General features: G+C 38.5%; 2 protein-coding genes across 3 annotated transcripts in view; both read right to left on the reverse strand.

Annotated features, from left to right (window-relative positions):
- The window catches only part of MCCC2 (methylcrotonyl-CoA carboxylase subunit 2), a 34,706-nt gene extending 30,702 nt beyond the window's left edge, over positions 1 to 4,004 (reverse strand). The window contains exons 1-2 of the mRNA XM_033084845.1: positions 3,813 to 4,004; positions 534 to 600 (exon numbers count right to left, since the gene is read on the reverse strand). Of these exons, the coding sequence (XP_032940736.1) occupies positions 534 to 600; positions 3,813 to 3,944 (199 nt within the window). The 5' untranslated portion in view covers positions 3,945 to 4,004. The remainder of the gene's footprint in view (positions 1 to 533; positions 601 to 3,812) is intronic.
- Positions 4,005 to 4,549: 545 nt separating this feature from the next.
- Positions 4,550 to 24,657, reverse strand: part of LOC117010374 (transcription factor TFIIIB component B'' homolog) — a 54,965-nt gene continuing 34,857 nt past the window's right edge. Inside the window, exons 28-42 of one of the 2 annotated variants that reach the window (XM_033084792.1) lie at positions 24,152 to 24,539; positions 22,010 to 22,123; positions 21,705 to 21,741; positions 21,194 to 21,277; positions 20,347 to 20,578; positions 18,239 to 18,390; positions 17,474 to 17,615; positions 16,813 to 16,999; positions 15,465 to 15,525; positions 13,776 to 13,965; positions 12,162 to 12,375; positions 11,222 to 11,264; positions 10,055 to 10,343; positions 8,558 to 8,792; positions 4,550 to 8,183 (exon numbers count right to left, since the gene is read on the reverse strand). In XM_033084792.1, the coding sequence (XP_032940683.1) occupies positions 8,055 to 8,183; positions 8,558 to 8,792; positions 10,055 to 10,343; positions 11,222 to 11,264; positions 12,162 to 12,375; positions 13,776 to 13,965; positions 15,465 to 15,525; positions 16,813 to 16,999; positions 17,474 to 17,615; positions 18,239 to 18,390; positions 20,347 to 20,578; positions 21,194 to 21,277; positions 21,705 to 21,741; positions 22,010 to 22,123; positions 24,152 to 24,539 (2,497 nt within the window). In that variant the 3' untranslated portion in view covers positions 4,550 to 8,054. Of the gene's footprint in view, positions 8,184 to 8,557; positions 8,793 to 10,054; positions 10,344 to 11,221; positions 11,265 to 12,161; positions 12,382 to 13,775; positions 13,966 to 15,464; positions 15,526 to 16,812; positions 17,000 to 17,473; positions 17,616 to 18,238; positions 18,391 to 20,346; positions 20,579 to 21,193; positions 21,278 to 21,704; positions 21,742 to 22,009; positions 22,124 to 24,151; positions 24,540 to 24,657 lie in introns of both variants that reach the window. The other variant, XM_033084791.1, reaches the window with a different exon arrangement.

Consider the following 24,657-nt stretch of genomic DNA (forward strand, 5'->3'; position numbering starts at 1 on the left):
TCAGTTCATTAGGTCTATATATCCAGCTTAAGACTAAATCTTGTAAATTATTTCTGTACAAGTTTCTTAAGAAATAACCCCTCATATCCACCCACAGAGAAACTACTCTCATCCATGTTCTCAACATCTCACATCATAACTACATTATCTCTGACCTCTGAAGTCTTTCATTTACACCGTGCGATGCTGAAAAAATGATTTCCATTCTGACACTTTTGCCATCTCTGTGCATCTCTCCTCTTCACACACTAATCACAAGTGCTTGCTTCCCAAGGCCCTGTAGCCATTCTATTGCAACATCAAGACACTCTACCCTGCACTAACCTCCATTCTAAAAAGCAATGTCCTTAACAATGAAACAAATGTGAAGGCATTTAATTTGAAATCTCTTCTTAATTTCTCCTCACTGCTGGAGGGCAGGAAGGTTCAGCAGAGGGATCTGGACAGGCTGGATCAATGGGCCAAGGCCAGGTCTTTGAGGTACAAAGCCAAGTACCACGTTATTATTTTTAAGTCTAGACCATCATACTTACCTAACCTGATTTTTTCTGCTTGTTCTTGTAGTTCAGTTACCAGTGCTTTCATTCGTTCATAGTTCTCCTAAGTGGGGAACAAAACAGAATTTTAAATTCAACCACGGGTGACTATATTAATTTCTAATAAACAAACATAACAAGTACAAGACTAATTTCTCTTCCAAAATCTAATTTTACCTTACTAAATACTTCTCTGTATTGTCTTTAAAGTAGTAACATTACTTCTATGTACTGGATTTTTTCAAGCATCCCAAAGCATTTAATGAAAATGCTTTACAAAAAGTCTTACTGTTTTAGGACAGTAACAGACTAGTTCTGAATTTAATAAACTAAAGGAGAACTAGTCCTTACAGAGCTGAAGTACTGGTTCTTACATTCTGTTTATTTTTGGCATAGGTTTGTTTGCATTTTATATCTAATTTTGTAAAAAATGCAGATTCAAACTAAGTGCTCTTATGACTTGTATCAAAGGATGAATGACCTAGGTCAAATAGATTTTGGTAAATACTTTTTAGTTTCTTGTTGTTTAGGTTGAACAAAAAGATAAAACAAAAGTTGGTTTGGTTTTGCTCTGTCTTGGTTTCGTTGTAGTTTTGTTTTTTTAAAGCTGGTGCTCTTGTCATTATGCCTCTAGAAAAACAAAGACTCATATTCTGAATGAATCAGTACTGAGCTCACCATTTCTATCAGAATCATCCAGAACTCCATGTATACATTACAGCAGGTTGGGTTTTTTTTATAGTTTCTTAATTTAAAGGTATTAGTCAAGCCTAATTTGTTGGGGATTTTTTGCAGACACATTAAGAACTTTACTACCTTTTTGAAAAGTACAACTGCAATAAAAGAACATGCTGTACAAAAAGATCTTATTGCCTTGTCTAATTCTCATTTATATGATGTTTGAGTTCTACTTTCACAGAATTTATATGATGTTTGAGTTTTACTTTGACAGAAAAAAACAAACTGGTACCTCTACGTTCATATATACTTGAACACCCAGACTTAAGGTTTCCCTTAAAAAGAAGCTGCAAATGTTGCAGTTGAGTTTGTTCACTTAGGTACTGAAAGGCAAAGAAGCAAAGCAGAAATAAAATAACATGTACAGATTCAGTTCATATTTGAAGTGCTTTGGCTGTACAGTGACATTCAAAAGAACATATTTTTCTGCCTTTGTAATTGCTACAAATACATTAAAAATACTCTCTTGAAAGGTAAAAGTATATCTTGTAATTCCATACTTTCAAAAGTCTGCATTTGTCACAACATCCAATATTACTCTGCAACAGTGTCCAGCTTGTCTGGCTGGGTCATTTTGTACCTTTACACATTAAAAATTGTCCCTGTTTCTCCTTGTTCAGTCAGACTGTTTTCTCTAAACACACTCACCTTTTGCACACAATACTGTGCTTAAACACTCCCCTTTGACATAGAAAAAAAAGAAAAAAAGCAGCTAAAAGGGCAGAGGATATTATCAGAGGAACAGTAACCACAGACTTTTTAATTAGATTTTGACTCACTGTAGCTAGTTTAGCTACTCTACATGACAAAAAAAAAAAAAAAAACGGTGAAAGGACTTTTTAGATAAACTATAAAAAATAGTGCACACAAATATCTGAGTTGCTTAAATTCACTTAACTTCTATTATGATCTTTCATGCCTTAAACCAGAATAAAACACTGTTATACTTTTCCAAAGAGAAATAAGGATGTTTTAAAATAATTCTGAATACACACAGAAAAGACTACTCTCAGAAATAAATGTGCTAGTTCTACCATGTATGTGTGGGTTCTTCATTATTGCCATTAAATAATGAAAAAAAGGTCATTGAACTAGCAGTAAGTTCTTTCTGGAAACTGGTCCTTGGCACCACAAAGTTGTGCAAAATCCTGCTGTTAATTTGAGGATTTCTACAAATTGTAATGCAAAATTAAGAGGCAAATCTACAGTTCCTGTAATCCTGTAATCCTACAGTTACTGCACAAGCTACAAGAATTACTGCTACATCACCAAAGAGGATGTAAAAGCTAGTCCCTGTAATCTTCAAAGACACTTTCTTTTATTTTCCAGAATTTAGACTCACTCCCTTTTAAATTACTTTTTTCCCATCTGGTTCAAGAGACAGTTTGCATCATGAAGGCCAGCCTGTCTACCTGAATTCATAGCCAGAAAGGCAGACATTGGCCAAAGAAGGCAAGACCTTCATTATGTATCATAATGTCTTCTTCTGTTTGCACTGTTATTCCTTGAACTATTTTTTTTTTCAGATGGTGAAGTGCCTCACAGCAGGGATCTCAGCACTTTGTGTTTGTAAAGCAGCGCTTGCATAGTGTTCCATAAATTATTTCTACTAAATACTAAAACTATTAGCTACTTTACCAAGCCTTGTTTTTCTTTTGAGGTTGAAAGGTACCCAGACATAACTGCGAATCTGGGGACAGCTTGGATGAGCCAATATCTTTATTAAAATACTACCATTTTTTGGTACACAAAATACGAATGTGTACACATATATACACACACTTAACAAACAAGAGGTTTGTATGTATACATACATACACATATATATAACAAACATAAATTTAGTTTCTGCTAAACAAAGTACAGAACCAAACACAGAACCAATGGATCTATGCCTGTAAGAATACCTGTTGTTGCTTCATACACTGTTTTATATTTTTCGTGAACAAATATGAAAATAAACACATATACTCCTATCAGCCTTGATCCGTACCTAAAGCCATGTTTTTCTCAACCTGTCAACATGATTTCTGAACAGGATGACGTTAATAATGCCCTATTAAAAATAAATCTATTTATACCAGATGGAAGTACTGCTCTCTCCTCGTAAAGACAACTGGAATTACATCTAGCTCTCCTCCTCAAAAGACGGTGTTTTTGGAGGCACGCCCACGACTCGATACAGCTATTCCACCTGTATGCAACTCGGGAATCAATTTGCAAACACAAGGGAACATCCAACTTTGAAATCATCAGGCTCCATCTTCCACTGTTTACAGACCCCGCCTCCACCTCATTAGAGCTGGCATCCTGATTTAAGGTGCGAAGATATCCGGGCCGAGGCAGACGACTGCACGGGGCCACGCGGTGTTCACGCGGTATCTGCGGGCTCAGCCCGCAGAGATGGCCGGGTCTGGGCGCTCGGGGAGCGGGACCAGTGCTCACCATGTCCCGGTGCCCCCACGGCACCGGCTCCTCCATGGCGCCGCTCCCGCCCCGCCCCGCGGCCCGCCCGGGCCTGCCGCCCCAGCGCCCTACCTGGTAGAGCGCGGAGCCCGCGTCGGGCCGCGACCCCACGGCCGCCACCGCCTCGCCGCGGTACCCGCGGGCGAGCAGCGGGCGCAGCAGCCGCAGGCAGCGCCCCGGGACCCGCGGGATGGCCAGCAGCATGGCCGGGCCAGGCCGGGCCGAGCGGGCCGAGGCGAGCAAGCCGAGCCCAGGCCGTCCCAGGCCGCCGCCGCCGCCACTCCCCCCGGCGCAGCCAATGGGCACAGCGGGGCCGGGCCCGGCCGCGGAGGCCTCGCCCGGTCCCCCGCAGAAGCTAATGCCGTAGCGTGCCCTTGGGAGGAATCGTGTTGGGACGCCCCGCTCTGCACGCAGGACTACATACTTGTACAGCCTAGGAAAGCCCTTGCCCTTCTTAGAAACTTGCCATAGAGTAATAGGGACAGATATTTTTAAAATTCAAACGATCTTTGGTCGAGTTTCTCCCTTGCATGAAAACTGCTACTCTTCAGCATTCCAGTTCTACTTTAAGTCAAGTTCCTTGTCTATAGACTAGAGAGGTAACACCGAGCAGTCCGATACCAAGTAAATTAAGCTCTGTTCTAAGGCAAAGCCAGGGAACAATGACACCTGCTGTTACCAGCAGGCCTGTGTGCACCCAAGTGGTGCAGCCCAAACTTCAGCCTTCCCTTTAGTTTACACTTATTAGCTTCCTATACTTAAATGTATTTAAAAACTGCAACTGATACTTTAAGAAATAGAAACACAGGTAAAAGAAAATAATTTATTCACATAATTTACATACAGAATAGGACTACTTCCTTCCTTTGACAAAGAAAGCTTATATGTGATGATACAGGATGTCAGATAACTCTAAGCAAAGCAGTTTTATGCCACATCTTTATAAAAATGCTACTCATATGTATTGAGATTTCAATAGTATTTTCTTACATCCTTCATCATTATAAAACTTCCATACACAAAACAGAACACAAAGTTGTCTTATTTCTATTCAAATTAAATTTTGTTCTTTAAAAAAAAATCCTCTAACAAAGTGCATGTAATTTGTTGTAAGGAGAAAGCAAGCATAGCCCCATTTAACAATGCAGATAAGGCACCATAAATCTTAGTAATGAAGTAGTTGATCTTTTCCCCATTTTAACATGAATGCAAGCTAAAATGTATGCAACTAAATGTAGAATGATTATCCCCTCAGAACTCACTCGGAAGGTACTCACAGCAATTATTTCATAGCCACTCCCCAAGAATCTACTTTTAGGCTCTATGAGTGCAAGTGATATAAACATGCCACACGTATCAGGAAGTAAACATTTGCATACTTAATATCTACAAGATATACAATACATAGAGTTACATGTATACATTAATCTCTTTCATAATGTTTACAGTAAAACAATACTTAGATAAACATTTCAAGTTAAACGGATTAGGCAAAGCACAAGATACCATCTGAACAGAAAGTGTTGCTGTTTTAAAGAGTTTTTTGAAGGGTGAGGTGGGTCGACCAGATGATTTCAAGTAAGTTACTCTACACTGGGACCACAAGCCCATTTTCCATCACCTCAAGGAATACTGCTGCTAGTGACATTTCATTAGCAGAGACCAGCTAACATACCAATTTGCAGTAACAAATTTTTTCTGTATTTCTCCTCTCTGACAAAATTTTAAAGGTTCCTTCAGAACCCTCACTAATAACTTTTGAAAAGAAAAACATTCTCAAACTTCATCAACTATTTCAAAATTAACTACTTATTTATATTATTTACCTGCCAGTAAAGGATTACCTAGTCCAAACCTGATGATAGGTTTCTTGAGAGCATTAACAATACCATTTAAACATCAGTTTCACCTCATCAGCTTCATGAGTCATAATAAATTGTTTTGCAAACGTACCTGCAACTATTAAGTAATGGGAAAAATTTAAGGACTGCTCAAGCTCTTGCAAGCAGGAGTTTCAGATTAAATATGGAATCTTTCAGTGACCACCTGACTTTGAGAGTGCATAAACCTAAATACCTCATCAAGACTAATTTCTTGATGAGGTAAGTAAAAACTTAGACTAAAATCTAAAGCTACACCAGAATTTATAGCACGTTAGAGTACAAGCAGACACACAACATGAGAAAACCCTTTTAATTCAACTGCTTCAAAGCAGCAAATCCTCAAAAGTGACACTGTTTAATCATGGTTTAAATCCTATCTCTTTCTGCTACTTTACACAAGGGAAAACTGAGTAAGTCAGCAAATATACAAACAACTACATGTAAAAACAAGAAAAATAAATTGTATTTACAGCTTTTTTTTCCAATTTAGATGAAAATTAACATTCATACTAGGAAACATCAGTCTCTTTCTCCAAGTGATAAAAAAGGTTGCAAACATTAACCTTTGTTACCATCTTTTAGTAAACTGTGTTTTAAGTATTCAACCCATTTTTAACCAATCCTATTGGGCTTTTCAGGCTAAGATCTTTTAAATTATGTGGTGAAAAAATTCCTACAGAAATACATAACTTGGAGATTCTAATAAAAATACCTGCAGTGCTTAACATATGTACATATTTACTACATCACTCCCAGTATTTGCATTCTGATCTTCAGATATTACATTATCCCCAAAACGTTCATTCCTCCTTCAAATGTAACATACTTCACAAAAAGAAGTAAAGAACTTGAATATTCAGTACCAAAAAAACTTTAGCATTAAAATGGAAAAGAATACTTGCTGCAAGATAAAACATTATTTCATTGCACTTTTCTGTAGGATAGTCATGCACTCACTATCAGTGTCTAAGCAAGTGAAACCATAAGCCATGAGTTGGTAGTCTGTCCAGTGACATCACTGTAGTGGTTTAGACTATGTCAGCATTTTGAAAGTGCCCGGGTTGCTTCTGAAAGGATCCATTTCATCTTCATGGTATTAATTAACAAAATGTCCAAGGGTGCCTTTATGATGCTTGATCCCCAAAATCTGTTCTGTTTATGCTGGGTATTAAGTTCTGTACCTCTAAGACAGGATCCGAGAGCGAAGGGGGAGAAAAGAATCGTGTGGTTTGTCTGTAGAAACTGCACTCACTGTTCCTTCTCACTGACTGCGTGGTCTGCAGCATGGACAGTGGGAAAGAGCTCTCCTTTGCTTTTTATTTAGTTTTTTTGGCTAGCTGAGGCAGAGAAGTTACCCAGACTGGCTTTTCTTTTTCTTGGAACTGATCGGCCCTGCTCTGGACTGAAAACCCAGAAACATCGGGGGCTCACACCTATAGCCCACCAGGGCCTAAGACATGGCATTTTTCTAGTGCTGGAGGGACTGATCAGGGACTGAGTGAACTGAGCTACACTCCACAAAAAGAGCTTTCTGAATTTGCCATCTATTCAGAACAGTAAGAGGTTTTATTGTTTAATATTATTAATTCTTTATGCTTGTGAATACTTTGCTTGTTGAATAAACGGGTTTTTTCAACTTTTCTTAAAGGAAATCTTTTCCCAAACCAGTTAGGGGAGGGGCCACTCGAATCTGCTTTCTAGAGTGACCCCTTTGAAAGCTTCCTCCCAAGTTTGCCCTAAATCAGGACAAATATATTCTTAGTGCCCAACGTGGGGCCTGAGAAAGTGGAAAAAAAACTGTTCTGATTGCATTTTGGTTGTCCTGACTTTGCATTGGGATAAAGCAGTCAGTAACCATGTTGCTTGACTTCATAATATCTCTCTGGGTGGAGGCCTTCATGTGTCTCTGGTCCCTAGGCTTTTTTAAGGTTTTAATACCTTTCTGGTCCCTAGGCTTATTTTCTTAAACGCAGATAGCTCCAGTAATGTCCCTAACACAGAAGGTCATGGATTCAGGTTGCTACTGTGCTGGGCTCAGTGATAATTATAGAGAGTTTAAAAAGGTATTGGAGTTTGTTCAAGATATGAATGGTTTATGGTTTCTTCATCCTACCCTGCAGCCTAGTTCCAGTAGCATGTTTTGGGAGTTTATTAGTAATTGCACCCAGTTTTTTAGATGAGCAACAGATGATGAGACTTTTCAGCCTATCCTTTCCTTCTTCTCCTTTGAATCTGCTACATCCCTTTTTGAGAATGTTCAGTTTCCCTTGAACGTTAAAGAGATCACTTTCCTGGTATTTTATCTGGTACTGTTATAACTGGCTGGCAGTAAGTGTGGCCTAATGAATATCAGAACAAATTGTATCTTTTAAAATACTCCTTTCTTCTTGCAGAATATTCCATGATCCTAGGTTTTTATAAAACCCATTTGTTATTCTGAATCATCCACTTCCATAAAGATGTCACTGAAAAAGTACTCAGAGATTTTGGTTGGCTCTCCTTCCTTCTCTTGATCTTTACCATAGAGAGATGGCTTCTCAGATGAGTTGTTACTTGGAACCTGATAAAACAAGAAAAGGTTGATCTTAACAGTCTTCATCAGTGTATATATGTGAATATATTTACATATACATGATTTTGTACATACATGAGCTTTCGAAGGGGTATTTTATTTATGCAGGATGTTTTGACCAAAGGAAAGAAAACAAACCAGAGTTTACTGAAAATGAGAAATAAATAGATATCCATGCAGAGAAAAATCAAGTTAGTATCCTTACAGGTTTCCTATGCATGCATAAGTCACAATTTGTCAACTGGTGCAGATACCAGTCTCAAAACATGAATGTTACACACCCTTCTACCCACTCCTGAAACAATTAATTCTCTGTTCTTTGCACTTTAGAAATGCATGGGTGCTCAAAAGTAAACTCATACCGTAACTGCAGCATCAGCAGCTACATGCTCATGTTCCACAGATGATGATGTAGAGGGAAAGGAACAAGATTCCCTGTCATCCTTAGTGGATGGAGTGGGTTTCTTTAGACTTCGTTTTGGAGTCACAATTCGAGGCTTTTGGATCTTCCCTCTATTCCCTTTGGTGTCTTCTGCAGATTCAGAATTATTTTTTTTGCAAATTAAAGACAAAAACCCCAGTGGTTTTCGTCCACCCCTGTTCAAAACAAATATAGTCAACACGTCACAGGATTGCTCCATAAAAGGAAGACACAAATAGTATTGCAAGAGTCCAACTCATTATACAGGAAACAAACACACATCTACAGGACATGAAAATTCTAAGGACAAAAACCAAAACGTCATAATGAGAAAGACCTTCATATTACTGAATATTCTGGTACAAGACGTTTTTTGAACAGTCACAGAGATTCTTGACAATATTTTACCCTAAGAACAGGAACCTATTATTTATTGCTAATCCACAGGCTGTAACAAGCTACCAGACTTACAGAGTGTTTCCAGGAAGGATGGAGACACACACCTGGAAAACAAACTGAAAATTCTCAGTATCCTTCATGTAATCAATAGAAAACCAGATCCCCTAAGATGGTGCTACAGCAGACTACCTGCTGCAGGGTTTTAGCCTACTTAAAGCAGCAAACTCAGACCAATGAGCTTATGGAAGTCGAGGAACTGAGGAGGTACACAAAGCATTAACTTTGCATGTTGTTAAGCATTTACAAATTAGAAAGCAAACTTTAAGGCAAGGATTCTGATGTTAATGCATCACTATCCAATTGCTGTGGATGTCCCAAGGATAAATAGCCAGTATTGGTACTCACACACGCATAATGAAAAAGTAAATGACAGAAGAGGCCAGTGGAGCATTACAATCAAAATAGTTGAGACAGGAGCAACAGAGAGCATAAACTCAAAACATTTAAACAAACAGTAGAGAAAGGTATATTTAAAAAATCAAGTCAACAGATAGGTAAGAGGAATATCCTCTGAGATGCCAAGACTGAAACTCTTTTGTGGAAATGACTGAAGGTAGTCCTAAAAATTCAGTGTGGTCAGTTCTGTACCAGTAACAAATCTTACTGGCAGGACAAACACCAAAACAAGTGGATGGGTATATATCCCACAACATGAGACTTACCTATGGAAAACAACAAATTATCCTAAGTTCTTATCACAGCCAATGGATGTCTGCCTAACAAGAGGCATTTGTCATGTCTAAATAGACACACAACATGTCAGTAGTGCCCTCCAGTTGACCTACTCATTTTTAATGAGTATAAGAATGCAAATATCAAAGCAGACAGTTTGATCCTTTCTGATTTGCAGGAGAGTATAGATACTTTTAACTCTTAGCCATGCAGGTCACAAACAATGGTACTGAAAAGATGTCAACATAGAAACACGATCTTTTTTTACAGAACAAGCTGAGAAAGCATTATTGCAATCATTGAATACCTGAGTAATGGAGTTTTTGAAGATGATGCTAGGCTTCCAGTATGTTCCAGCTGTGCAGATTCATGCACACTCTCCTGCTTTCCTTGTCCACTTATTTCTGCTTTTCTGTTAGATCTAGACACAACCTCCTCTTCCTTTTTGGATGCTGGATTCTCAAGTGGTGCTTTCCCTAAGTTCTCCAAAGTCTCAAGCTGGCTTCTCTCAGCCGGTTGTGAGATAGACTCAGACACCAATACAGGAGTAAGTACTTTTTCCTTTGCTGAAGACTCTGTTTTTTGAGAAGTATTTCCTGTTAAAGAAGTTGAGAGTCAAAGACTTCAGTAATAACATAAGAGCCAAAAAAATGCATTGTATTATTAAAATGGCTTGTACTATTACAACAGAAGGGCTGAATTTTTGTTTAGTTTTATTTGTCCATTTATTTTTATAAATCACTGCTACAAATTAAAAGCTCATGGTCTACTTTTAAAGCCTGTAAGATCATACAGATGTTATGGGGAAAAGCTGGTAGAAGTGTGGTTTTAAATTTAGAGCACACTCTTCCACCTCTCATCCTTTACAGATGAGAACAGAACTTCACAAAATTTAGTATAGTCACCTAGCTGTTTAAGCTTCTACAATTTCCCTTAAAAGTCTTTTTCAGGGCCAAAATTACAATGCACCAAGCCCTTCACAGGCTCGGATCAATGAAGATTGCATTGTCAGCAGTTCTGCTTTTTCTCGGTTTCTTCAGAGGCGGACTAAGCTCCTAAACAACTACATACTTTTTTAGTAAAAATGCAAACCAAAATAAAAACAAACTATTTTGGCATAGTGTGGTTAAAATGCCAGTTAATACTTTTGATTATTAGTGCTCTTTAACTGGTGGAAATATTTGCTTAACAGAAGATGACATGTTTAGTCAAAAAACCCTCTCAAATTTACCAATAAACTAGGCACAGCAGTGCTTTTAGAACCAATATTAACTTAGTAACATTTACGTAATTTGGCACACCTAGTTTATAGCAGAAAGCATGGAATGGTGGTATTAGTGTAGTACCAGGAAAATTTGTTTCTAGTTTTGTATTAAATAGCCTCAGACAGAACTATTTAGCATGACAGCCAGTATTAAGCTGTGATTGTGTTTACATTCATTATACTTTGGTTTACAAGTTTAAGTGTACCTACCAGAAGTTACCACTGGCACATCTGTGGATTTACTTAAATGATCCTGTATTTAAAAAAGGAAAAAAAAAAAGTTTTCTCACTGCTCTCAATATAGACGAGACAATGAAGTTGATAAACTCGTATCATACATACACAGTTCTAAGAGCAGGACTGATACAAAAGACAGTGCAGCATCATTCATCACTTAACTCATTTCCTGAGCAGGCTTTTCGATGTGTTCTTATGATAAATTACTCAAGACAAGGTTATTGAGATAAGAGATCAAAGGAGGAAGAAGATTGTTATCCATCCCTTCCTAGAAAAGCTCTTTGAATCATGTGGGGAATTACTACCCATTCCTACACCAAGGTACACTTTACAATCTTAGCCCACTTATAAAGATCAATAGTAGTTGCTGCCACAAGCTTGGTCATATTGTAAAAAAGCACAGAAGGAAACTAGAAAGAGGGTGGCTTGTTTTCACTAGCAGCTTGCTCTTTTAAACTAGTGCCTGCTACATTAAGAATCAATAGGAACGTATCTATCTAACAGCTTCTTCATGTAACAGACACAGTGCAGATTCAAAACATCCTTCAGTGAACCTAGACATGCTGCCAGCCATTCAATATACTCCAGAGTTTTCTCTCTTGAAATGCCATTGTCATAAGGGTGACAAAGAATGAACCAAGCAAGATATATTACCAGTCTGTCTACTTGGAAATCTAATTAAAAAAAAACCTGAGAGCCTACAGATTCTCAAAAAACCCTAATAATAAATGAACGAACACCAAAACCTGTTGTAGATTTAAGAATTAAAAGCAATTTAAAGGTATTGATTTTCCTTTTAAGTTGTTTAGGCAGTACATATTTAAGCAAGTGACACCATTAAAAAATAAACATAATCAAAATGCTCTATCATGCATCTACCCCATGCATGAAAACTCACAAATTAGGACCTCACCTTGTAAGTGGTGTCCAGGTTATCTTCCACTGCAACAGTAGATAGACTTCTCTTGGAAGGAGGAAAATCATTCTCTTCAAGTTCAGCAGCCAACCGTTTTTGAGCCGCCTGCAACTTTGGAACAGGGTCTACTGCACTCTCTAGTTGTCTGGCTTCCATATTGCTATTTAAAGGTGCAGCAACTTCACCAGCTGCAGTTGTAAAGGATCCAATGCTGTTTCTATATATATATATAAATATATATATAAAGTCATTATTGTGACAGTACAAGAAGCAAAAATTTACTTTGTATAAAGCTTGTGTATGGAAATTACATATGAATCTATACTGATACGGTTTCTTGCTCAATGTCAATATTAACTTCAAATATACCATTTACTACCAAGAAACAATTTGTTGTGGTATCTGGAGTTAGTTTTTCTAACCATATTGAGTCTAGTTTAGCTGCTCTATTTGAACTCCACTTGCTCTTTCCATACAATGCAAAAATATGGCCCTAGAAAATGCTAAAATACAGTATTATTTATCTGCACAGTTGAACCCCCACATGCTCTATGATCACAAAAGACATACAGACATAAATAAGACATACAGAGAAGCAGCAGAGATTAGGAAAATATGGTAAAGCAGTACAAGAACAGCGAGACAGAACACGTACTCTATCTCTCCCTGTCAGCAATTCTGTTTATCATCAGTAGTTCCACAGGAGTTAGAATTCTTATACTGTGTAGCCAACATTCACTCTCAGACCTATCCTTTCAAAAAACGAATGATATTAGCATCTGATATCACAGGGCAAGATTCTCCACAATCATGTGGAATTGCATCACATCTCTAGTTATGATCTGAGGACTTACATTAGTATAGTATTAGGGTTTGTGGGTGTTTTACTACTTCGCAACAATTCAATTTTTCATAATGTCTTTTTCCTTTGGTATTTTTTTTCTGCCAAACTTACTAAGAGATTAGTTCAACTGCAATGTTGATATAAAAATTCATTACACTGCATACAGAGGTACTCTTCATAAAAGAAATTCAAACCCTTTTGGATTGCAGTAGAAAAGCCAGCTATTATTCTTTGGAGTAATTAATTTGTGTTTTCATCTTGTCTGCCTTTTGAATAGAGAAAACTCAAGAGAATAATACAAGAATTTACATCTATTGTTTATCATGTTTTCCAGAAGACCATCAACATGAAAAATCTGGAAGAGCAATTAATAAACAGCTACTATACAAAACTGTTAAAGTACTGCAAAAATGCAAACATGCTTAGATTTTCTCATTTCAATTTATTTGCATTGTAAATATCCCTAAGGCAAAATAAGGCTCAAGCTGGACAAATGACTTCTACTAAAAAGGGAGACCTAAAGGGTAAATCAGAATTAAGATGACACCAAAATCCCAGCTAACTAAAACATTAAATTTAAAACACCTATAGAATCTTCCTCAAATCGGATTAGAGCTCTTTTTACTTTCTTAATTCTCTAACCAGTTTGTCAAAATTACTTCCTCTTGCATTTCTTCTTTTGAGAAGTTCTAATCCGTACTGCACACTCAGAGAGCAACCAAGGTACACAAAAAGTGTTTCACTTTGGTAAAAAATAAAGCATTTACCTCTCCACTTCAGTCACAGTTGTTTCACTTGCATTTATTGGGCTGATAAGTATTGGGGCTGGTAGTACTGGTTCAGAAGTTTGTTCCATCATAGCAGATGCATCAAACTCTTTTGAGTCAGCTGGGATTTCCACCAATGTTAAAATGAATGTCTGTTCTTCCTCTGGACATCTATGATCATCGTTCGCTACTATAATTTTTTCAAGGAAATAAATAAAAACTATTAATCAAAATGAAATTCTGCTGTTCTTTTCATGTCCTCCCTACATGGAGTACTGAAATTTTAGGCTAATTTCTCCATGGAAAAAGGCATTGGGCATTTTCTTGAGACAGTACGTTTCCTGTCTTCTCAGATGAGACACACATCATCATCTCCTGGTGCTCATTTACTGCAGAGGAATCCTGATTACCATTTAGAATGAGGAATATTAAAAATGCCTAGTAATGACAAAGGTTTTAAATGTGTGTTCTAGCATTAAAGAGCAATTTGCAGTTTAATTAAACTTATGTCATGGTGGTCAAATGGCCCTGTTTTCAACTGTAACTCTCAGGTATTGAGTTACTTTAAATGGCAGATATCTACTGTTTTGAAGGTAAGCACAGGATTTTCCCCCCTCACTGCAGATTGGCAGAACAGGATCTGAGAAGCATAGTCTTGAATTTAAAATATGAAAAATATAGATAATTTCATCAACAAATAGACATTAGCAGATAACTGCCAGCTGTTAGGATTTAAGGAAAAACATTTGTAAAGCTTTCAAAAGATGGAAAACAACAATGGTTCACCATTATTTAAGACAGCTCTCAATGTAAAGCTGTTATTCCAACCTCAACTTGCTTGGATTTTTCATCTAATTAAAAATGGTTTAGGATGTCTCATCTCAAGATTCTTACAATACTAGAGCAGAGCAACAGACATCTAAGAAGTAGTATTAGCTTGATGTTTTACACAAGCTCATGAGTTACAGCTTTGGACTGCAGTTTCCATGCAAAGTGAGTATTCTGGGCTTCCAGCCCTGTGATCATCCCATATGTTAGACAAGTTCTAGGGAAGAGCTGAAATCACCTCCGTAACTTTTATCACACTTGATCAGTTGGGCATTAATCTGTTGACTCAGTACAGCTAAAGAAGGAAGTTTGATTGTCTTACACTTCTCCTTTCCCTCCTGCTCCACACTTGCATAGTACAGCCCTCCTACTCACACAACTCTGAGAATAGCATTCACTTGATCACTTAATGAGCAACTATAGCTCACAAAGCCAGTGGAAAACTATACAGTTTCTCTCCCTCTGTCATGTTCAGTTTTTGATGGATGAGTCAGAGGTGCATAAAGGGCTCTAAAAACTGCTATACCTACCACAAGGTAAGCAGCAGAAGCTCACAACAGGGCAAAGAAAACAAGTTTCCCTTCCCCTGATAATTAAACTTAATGAAGGGTTATTCAAATAGTTCCCAAGTCTGGTTTCTTTCAACAAAATGTAAAGACAAGAGGTTAGGGAGGGGACTGTCACTATGCTGTGGATCCTTATTTGTGTTAATGGAATAGATAGATTGATTAATCATACCATTTCATTAAAATAAAAAATTTAATTTTTTAAATTAAAACTTTAGGTTTTAAATTCACCTATTAGTAACTGCAAATACACAAATGTGGGCTTTTGCTAACTTTGAATGTTAGCACATTATACCTGAAGTTTCTTCTGTGCTGCTTATGCAGTGTTGTCGAACATCCTGAGTACAAGCTTCATTCTAGAAACAATACAGTTGAAATAAAACAACTTAATAAATCTGGGAAATTACTCTAGGAGACAGGAAGAAACAAAGCATGTCAAATGCTGAAGAGCCAAAAAATCCAGTCACATCATCATTATTTCATTTGTCAGTTTTCACATCTAGCTGTTCTAGGCTGAACAGTATTAGCCTAACAAGGACAAGAAAAACTGGGGAAATATAAAATTTATGTGCAGCTTGCTGTCTGTATTGATGGTTTGCCAAAATAAATTCATACTTCCTACAGCACAACTCTGTCAGAGATGACTCACATGATAAATTGTTCAGTGGCACTAAGAAAGCAGATTCCTACAACTCTTAACAAACCACTGAGTGCCAAAGAAAAACACCAAGCTCTACGGCTCATCTATCCCTTCCATTCTATGTCTTGTCCCTCTGCTAAAACCAGGAATAAACTACTGCAAACTGCCTTTTCTCATACTCTCTGCCAGGCTGGTAAGAGCAGCATCATTCTTACACATTGGCTTAATATGAAATCAGCCTTGACACAGCAACCTGCTGCACTTAGAAAACAAGCTTCTATGCATTAGCTGTTCCACTGTAACTACATGCTCACTGATCTCAGACAACACTAGAAATCCTGAGGGAACTGCAAGTTAATCTTTCTCTCATGAAGTTCTCATTTATACTAGAACACAGACACACAAACTACTGCAAAGGAATGGATGTGAAAGACATATTGTTTGCCCATGACAACATACATGATGATGATATAAATTATATAGACATATGTAAAAATAGGCAAAATTTGTGTATGTCATATAATAATATGAATGCAAAGCTCTTAATTGCTTTTTTAAATAAATGAGAAAGAGCATAACAAAGGATGCAGTTTCTTTTAAACAAAGCAACTGAAAGCGACAATGAATATGCTCCATCCAAGCAGTAACATTTTTACTTCATTTCAATGTAAATAAATGTAACAGTAAGAGGTCACTCTGAATGGATACACGATTCCTAGGTAACTTCTTCCATCCAGACTTAAAAATTCCTCACAATTTTGCCAATGTGTATCACTTATTACTGATAAGTAATATATTACTCTGTTTAGAAAACAGAGTTCGCAAAGATTAAGTTTGTCTGAAAGATTGTTTGGATACGCCCCTGTGAAAAAGCAAGTTTAATTTACCAGCTGAAGTACCAGGTCTTTAGAACTGATGAGTACATTTGCACTGAAAACCTCTTTCATTACAGAATTTCAAAATCTGGGCACTTGTGTACTGTAATTAAGTTTTTGCTCTTTACCTGAGTAAAGTTCACTGTACATAAATGATGCTCAAGAGGACACGGATTTTGCTCAGACAGTTCGTCCACAGAACTTGGATTCAGACAATCTTCTAGTCCAAGGTATGATTTTTCAGGTTTGGGTGACGCAGTTAGATGTCTTAAATCTCCTGAACTTCCACAAGCATCTCTTATCTGCTTTTCTGTTCTGCAAAGTATATATCTAGTTAATTTGAAACCAAGCTAAGATACCCTGTGCAAATGGCAAATTCAGTGCTACAATTTGAGTCCTATGGAATTATGGGGAGACAAAGCACCTCTTTAAAAACTTCATCATTGTACTAAACAGAATGCATAATCTTTGAACAAATCTACATTAAGAATTTGTACATTTGTAACTCGACTAAGAGACATTCCTACTGAAAGTACAACCAAGCAGCAAGGTAATTGCTAAGTTCTGAAATACCAAACCAAAGTTAATGCTCTATCTCCAAAAGCTGTAGCACAACATGCAAGGGAGAAAAACCTGAACTCTAAACTGTACATACACTATCTGTATAAACATACATAGTACCTGTGAGCACACTGTTTCCATTATAGTTAAATATTATACCTGAATTTCAGCTGCATATTTTAAGAGACGGTAGGAATAAAGTCAGTATTAAATGATGAGTCTTCCTACCTCTCAGTTTTGTCTGTTTGCTTGGTAAGTTCCATACTTCCAGTTGCAAAGTCATGAAGAACTGAAGAATCATCTGCAGCTGGTTTGATTGGTTCTGGTTCCACCTTCTGCATTTCTGCATTATCCCCCAGAGTTGTAGGATCTAAGTTTCATAAGAACAAAAATTTAAATTATTTCTTTTCAGTCTGTGGGTATATATACATATCTGTATTACTTTTAACATATAATCTTGTGTGTATTGAAGTTTTGTAGTATGTTTATGCAGATACATATACATGAATGTGCACGTGTATACTTGTGTGTCTTATATAAATAAAGCACATACACATATCTCATCTTGCCTTTCCTATGGTATGAAGACAATTAAGAGTTTGAAGACTACCTTTTTTGCAATTGCTTTCAGAATAGAAAGCCAGTTCTTCTATCTCCTCTTCTACTTTAAATGGAAGGAAAAGACACTAATAATAGAAAGTACACTGTATTAGACTGTATTTCTGTAATTAGCAGTTCAGTAATTTAAGTGTTTTCCAGATAATTTAATACCTTCAGAAAAAAACTGCTATTCCAATTTCATTTAATTTTACACTGAAAGGTATACTTATGTATAAAACTGTATCACAAATGGGTACCCTGTGTCCCAGTGGCAATGTATCATCTATGAACATGAATGGAAAGTGAGGATTTTCAGCTTTGTTTCATTTCGTGAATAGATGTGAATCTATTGAATAACCATTTTCAGAGCCCCAAGATAAGAAACAGGCTTACCTGTTTGAATTTGCTCTAGTTGTTCCACAAGTACATTTGTGTTAAGTATCTCCTGAATTATGTCTTTATTGGACCTCAATATTCCAGAGATTGGCTCAGGCTCCAGGTGTCTGCCTCCTGTTATTCTCATAGTATTCACCAGAGACACAGAGCTACCATTGCAAGTAAAAGGAAAAATGTCATCAATAGAATCCTTGATTTTTGACAGATAATGAAGAGAAGATACAAGAAATATGGGGCAGATCAGAAATGAAGATCTGAAATGCAGGCTGCAACTGGCAGAGAAGACAGAAAACTAACCGTCAAGATAAAAAAATAAAAATAATCCGTGAACTGAAAAGGACAAGTATGCTGCAAGTATGTTTCTAATATAAAGGAATTTTTATAAAAAGAAAGAAAAATGGCAATGTTTAAATAACAGGAGAAGATCAGAAATCTAACACATATGACATGGTAGTAAGTTCTGGTTTAATAACATACAGTAGTTTCACGAATACAAGCCGCATGGAGTATAAGCCGCACTTCCGGTGCCTCGACAATGTTGCTGTCTTTGTCAATAGATAAGCCGCACCCCGAATATTAGCCGCACTTTCGTTCGTAGCGAGAATCCGTGCGCAGCTTTCACAAATTGGCCAATTAGTAACAGGATCGTGGCATAGCGGGGTTTACTGGCTCGGGGCGGGGCCAGGAAGGCTCGGCCCGCTCATGGTTGCCGACGGGGCCGGCCGGGTGGTGCTGCAGCCGCCACCAGGCTCACTGGCCCCCCTCTCCTGTCAGCACCGCCTCGCTGCCGCGTTTGCTCGCCCTGCCAGCGGGCCAGCCGCCACCGCCGCTGCCAGGCACGCCGGCTGCCCCGCTGCCGCGTTTGCTCGCCCGGCCGGAGGGCTGCCGCTGCCGGGCTCGCTGGCCCCCCTCTCCCGTCAGCACCGCCCCGCTGCCACGTTTGCTTGTCCTGCCGGTGGGCCAGCCGCCGCCGCCGCTGCCAGGCACGCCGGCCGCCCCCTCCCGTCTGCACCGCCACCGCGTTTGCTCACCCTAGCCGGCACTGCAGGCCCCCGCACCGCCGGGCTCCCCCACGCTGCTGGCCCCGATTCTGCTGGGCTTCCCCCGCTGCCAGGCAGCCCCACCCGCCGGCCTTCCTGCTTCTGCCATGCTCCCCTGCACTGCTAGCCCCAGTTCTCCCGGGCTCCCCCGCCCTGCTGGCCCGGGCTCTGCCGCCCCCCCTGCCCCGCCCTGCTGGCTCAGGCCCTGCCGCCCGCCCCCCACACTGCTGGCCCCGCCTCTGCCAGGCTTTCCCACCTCAGCCGGGGCCGGCCGGGCTCCAGCTTGGCTTGGGGCTGCCGCGGGCTCTCACTTCCGTGTTGGCAGCTTTTAGAATATTGTTCATGTATTAGCCGCCCTCGAATATTAGCCGCACTTCCGGGTTTCCACCAAACTTTTGGTCAAATTAGTGCGGCTTGTATTTGTGAAATTACTGTAATTAAACTGGATGCAAAATATATTATCTTGGATTATGATTTTTCAAATAATCTCATCATTTGTTCAAGCAATCAACAAGTTAAGTAATCTTTCAAATAATACATGATCACCAACAGAAAAGTGTCCCATTAAGCTGTTTTGTAATTCACAAATGCAAAATTGTAAAAGATCAATCGCTAAAAACCATAATGATGGAAGATCAACAGGTTTCCTGCCAATCTTTTGCTCTAGACCTGTGATCTACACCCCCACAGCAGCAGTGACACTTAAGCAATTTGCCTGGGTCTGAGCAGCTGTAGAGAACTTTGCAAAAAAAGTTTAATAATTAACAGTGATCCAGTACATCATTATTTTGCATATTTTTTTCCCTCCCCCTTCCCAAGGTAAACTTGAGAAAAACAGAGAAAAACTATCTGTAGATACCCAAAATTACATACAAACACTTCATGGAAGTAGTAAGAAAGAGACAAGAGTAGTTTTTGCAGATTACATACTGAATTACATAAACTCAGAAACCTTTACTTAAGCAAGACTACGTGCAAATCAACAAAAATGCCGGAAAGAACATAGTAAAAGTAAGCAGTGCCAGAGGATCTCTCTCACTAAAGAAAATGAAATAGTAATTTAACCTGGTATCAGTAGCATCCATCTCTGAATATTCTTCTGCACCTATTCTTGTGCCAGTGATTTGATGCTCTACATCGATGTTGTTTCCATCCTCAGAAAAAAGCAATTCCTTGATAGAGGTATCTGAAGCAAGCGAATACTGACTGGAAGTTCTATTTTCTTTGGAGTAGGTGTGAATTACAAGGCTATCAGCCATGTCCAAGCCTTCTTGAGCTGGTGACATATGTGCCTGTTCTGATTATAACAATAAACAGAATGGGAAAACATCATTTAAAACACTGAGATTTGGCATGTATATAAAGCTATATAACTTCAAGCCTCGTTTAACAAAGTTTGTATTCTCTAAAGACACAATCCAAATCCCAGATAAATATAGTCCTAAGAGAACACTTGATGTGGTATGAACACAACAACTAACATTTAGCAAAATGCAGATAATAAATGCTACATAAAAGCTATAAAAAACACAGATAATTTCAGGTTGTAGCTATTAGGATGAAAAGGTTATGCTTCACATTAAAGGTCTGAAAAGAACCCTGAAAGTTACAGTCATTTAAGCTTGATTCCTTTCTTTTGTCCAGTTTATATGCCCAGATCAATTCAAACATGTGCTTCCTAAAACAGGTCACAGAAACTTTGTAGCAGTGATACAGTTGGCAGTATTCAGTGAGGTGCCTGCCTCTTTCCAGCCAACCTGCACTGGCTGGACTCACTATGTGTTACAATTCAATAGGACTAAAAGCATAAAAGATTCTTGACCTCCTGTTATGCAGCAGCATGTGGAAGAGCTTTGCAGCCACTCCTTAGCAAGCACAAGGCCAAGGCTTTGTCCCATAAATCAGATCATACCTTCAGTGCTTGTTTTTAACTGGAAATTTGGATCACCCATTGCAAGTAAAGTCATAGCAGCTTCAGTGCTTCCATCGTTAATTCCTGTGAAGTTGTTCACATACATTAAAAATCACAAGCACATTAATCAGAAACCCCGTTACCCATACTCAAAAAGTATTTGACACTACCACCAATACAGTGAAGTACATATTTTTTAAATTGACCTTATTTATGGATCAAAATGCTTGTAGACAAGCAGCCATTCTCATTTAGTAAATTCAAACTACTGTTAGAAGACTGCATAGCAACGTGACTGCCTTTAATGGGTGTACTAGATACAGGTGGCAAGGTGTTGGCAGCAGGGGCCTGCCCTGGACACAGCCAGTTCCAGATCACCCACTGCAGGACACAGCTGAGCCTATCAGCCAAGATAGTGGCACCTTTGTAAACATATTTTCAGAAAAGGACAAATGTATATATCGGTAGCAAGTTAACAGGAAATATGTGAGCAAAATTGTATCATATCTACCTTTGTCCACTTCTGGATTCTCAGGTATGATTGTTTCCTTAAATACAAAGAAAAACAATATCAAAATTCAATATAAAATGACTCCGTAATTTTTACTTAATGCTTACACATAAACTCTGTGCCCACAAGTTACCCTGGTTTTAAGGCTAACAAAATATCTAACATGGTTTTCCCACAGCTGTGCCTCACATCTGTGTGGGACAGGTAGCAGTCTAATAAGCTACACAGTCACATTCAGACATGGCAACAAGAGACTGCTGAAATAGCTTTGTATGACCAATGAAACAAACAAGAGACACTCTTACAGCTATTGAGGTGCTTATTTTTTCTTCCCTCTGTACTGGTTGAATAGAAGCACATGAAAGAACTTCAGCATCAGTAGCCACCTGCACATCTGAGATATTCACAGGAATTTCCAGCTGTAAAAGTAATTTTACAGTATTTCAGTTCATCAGATGCAAAAGAAAATCTGTCAAACGCAAATTTTTATAAACCTCACTTATTTAACAGATGTTCAACATCTAGAGGGATCCTTTGCAAAAATCATACCTTCCAATTTGAGAAGGAAGCTGTGGTATGAATAGAAGGCAGAACAAGTATACTTCTACCTGCAGCTAAGTGGAAGCATCAGACCTAAGGCCTTGTTTCTAGTCATTCATTTTCCCACCAAATTAAGTTATGCAGCTGAGATCTTTTATAGTGACTGTACCTCAAATGGGTTTTCTTAGTTTTACTCTTTTTCTGCTTTCTAAGTCTTCAGGATGGAAAAACAGTTCAGACTTATTTCCAAAGCAAGATATGGAATAGACATGCACATAAATAGAAACACACCCACTCACCATTTTACCTTTTTTTTTCTTCTTCAGCACAGTATTTTCACTGAGAACTTCAGATATTTGGCATTTTATAGAAATGAGGACTTGACATTTGACAGAAAGTTTATGATATTTCCAGGGAAGTTCTCACAGAAAACACTGCTCAGTCTGGGCTGATCTCAAAGATGTACACTTTACAAATGAAACTTGTAATGTTTTGACTGACCTATTTGAATTTTAGAACAGCTGGTCCTCAGGTATCTAACCACATCCCTCATTAGTACTCATGTCTCGTAAGTGTTAAACTAGGCAACTTGATTATAATCCCCACATATAATATTCCACATCTCTGAAATCAAAGACTCAACAGAAGTTTCCATGCAGCAACTTTGCTGCCCATTATTGTTCTAGAGATCCCTTGGTGTTTTGACTGAGCTTTATTCTACTGTTGCAGAAAGAAACAGTGTGATTAATCCTGGAGACATTAAGAAGCAGAATTTCAATGAGCAAAGAGAGGAAGAGGACTAGCAGTAATAGTAAGCAATAAAGCACTCAAAAGGAAAAAGCACTGAAGAGAATGGTAAGTAACAATCACAGAGAAAAAACCAGAAGAATGTCTTGTACTGGATAATAGAAGACCTAGGCATGATACAAATGGTATGAAATAAAAGGTAAAGATTGTACTGGGCATGGCTGGGATAACGTTAATTTTCTTCATACCAGCCCACATAGTCTTTTGGATTCATAACTACAACAGTGTTGGTAACACACCAGTGTTTTTGCAATTTCTGCACAGTATTAAAACTTTTTTTCCTAACCTTTTACCCAGCAAGGAGGCCAGGGGTAAGTGAGAGGTCAGGAGAGCACACAGCTAGGACAGCTGACCCAAACTGATCAAAGGGGAATTCTGTATCATATGATGACATGCTCAGCAAGAAAAGCTCAGGGAAAGGAGGGAGAAGAGGAGGCCATTTGTGGTTAGGGCATTTGTCTTCCAAAGTTACTCTTACAGAGACTGAGGCCTGATTTCCTGAAGCAACCTGACAATGGAAAGTAGTCAAAAATTCCTTATTTTGCTTTTCATTTACATGCAGCTTTTCCTTCATGTATGTAACTGTCTTTATACCAATAGAAAAATCTTCTTCCCCCCCTTCTAACTTCTCCTTGTCCTACAGGAAAAGGGAGTGAACAAACAGCTGCTGGTCAGGTCAGCCTACCTGACAGTTAAAAAAGTTTCATGGCAAGGGGGACATGACATACAGAAACATATTCCGCATACCCTCAATTCCTAGCATGCAAACATGAAATTGAAGTGCTCCATTTGATCCATCTTGGACCTCAAAACACATGGATGAGCATTGAGTCTGGGCCTTCATTCAATCCCAGTAAACAAACTGGTGAGTACCCTGCAGATCCATATAGTTTGTAAACATAATTACATAACTAGATTTTAGGCTGATGTAGTATTAAGTTCAAAACCAAGTGTATGTGCCAAATAACATCCCTACTACTCTCAACACCATTCTTAACTTCAGCTTGGGTAAAACCCAAATACTCAGAGATACAATTAGAATAAAATCTTTTTAAACAATCAGAACAAGGTTACATATGTAGAAACCAGCTACACAATACCTCCTCCATGGTTTCCTGTATCTGCACAGGAATTGGTTTTGGAGATCGAAGACCTATAGGAACAAACACTGGAGCCTTGTTTACTTCCTCTGATGCAAAGCATTCAACTTCATCATCAAGCTCAAAGTCATCTGTCTCCTCATCCTCCTCCTCCTCAGAAGCCCGGAGGGTAACAAAGGTTATCTTTGAACTTCTGGGTTCCTTCCCAGATTTTCTTCTCTGTGTAGTTTTCAAACTTTTGTCTCTGGTAACACGCGGTTTAGCTTCTTGCCTTTGACTCCCCTTCTGACTACAATCAGCCTCACGTTCAGAGGTAGAAGTAGCAGTTTTTGGCTCCAACACATGTTCTGGCAGTGCTGTCTGTTTTGATGATCTCCTAAACTGCCTTCTAAAGTACAGAACAAAAAGAAAAATATACAAGACCTTCCAAAGACAGGGATACTACAAAGCAATATAAACTCAATTAAAAAAACTCATCATTGTGACCAACACTGCAAACTACTTAC

The sequence above is a fragment of the Catharus ustulatus genome, chromosome Z (genome assembly GCF_009819885.2).
Source record: "Catharus ustulatus isolate bCatUst1 chromosome Z, bCatUst1.pri.v2, whole genome shotgun sequence".
Classification (NCBI taxonomy): Eukaryota; Metazoa; Chordata; class Aves; order Passeriformes; family Turdidae; genus Catharus; species Catharus ustulatus.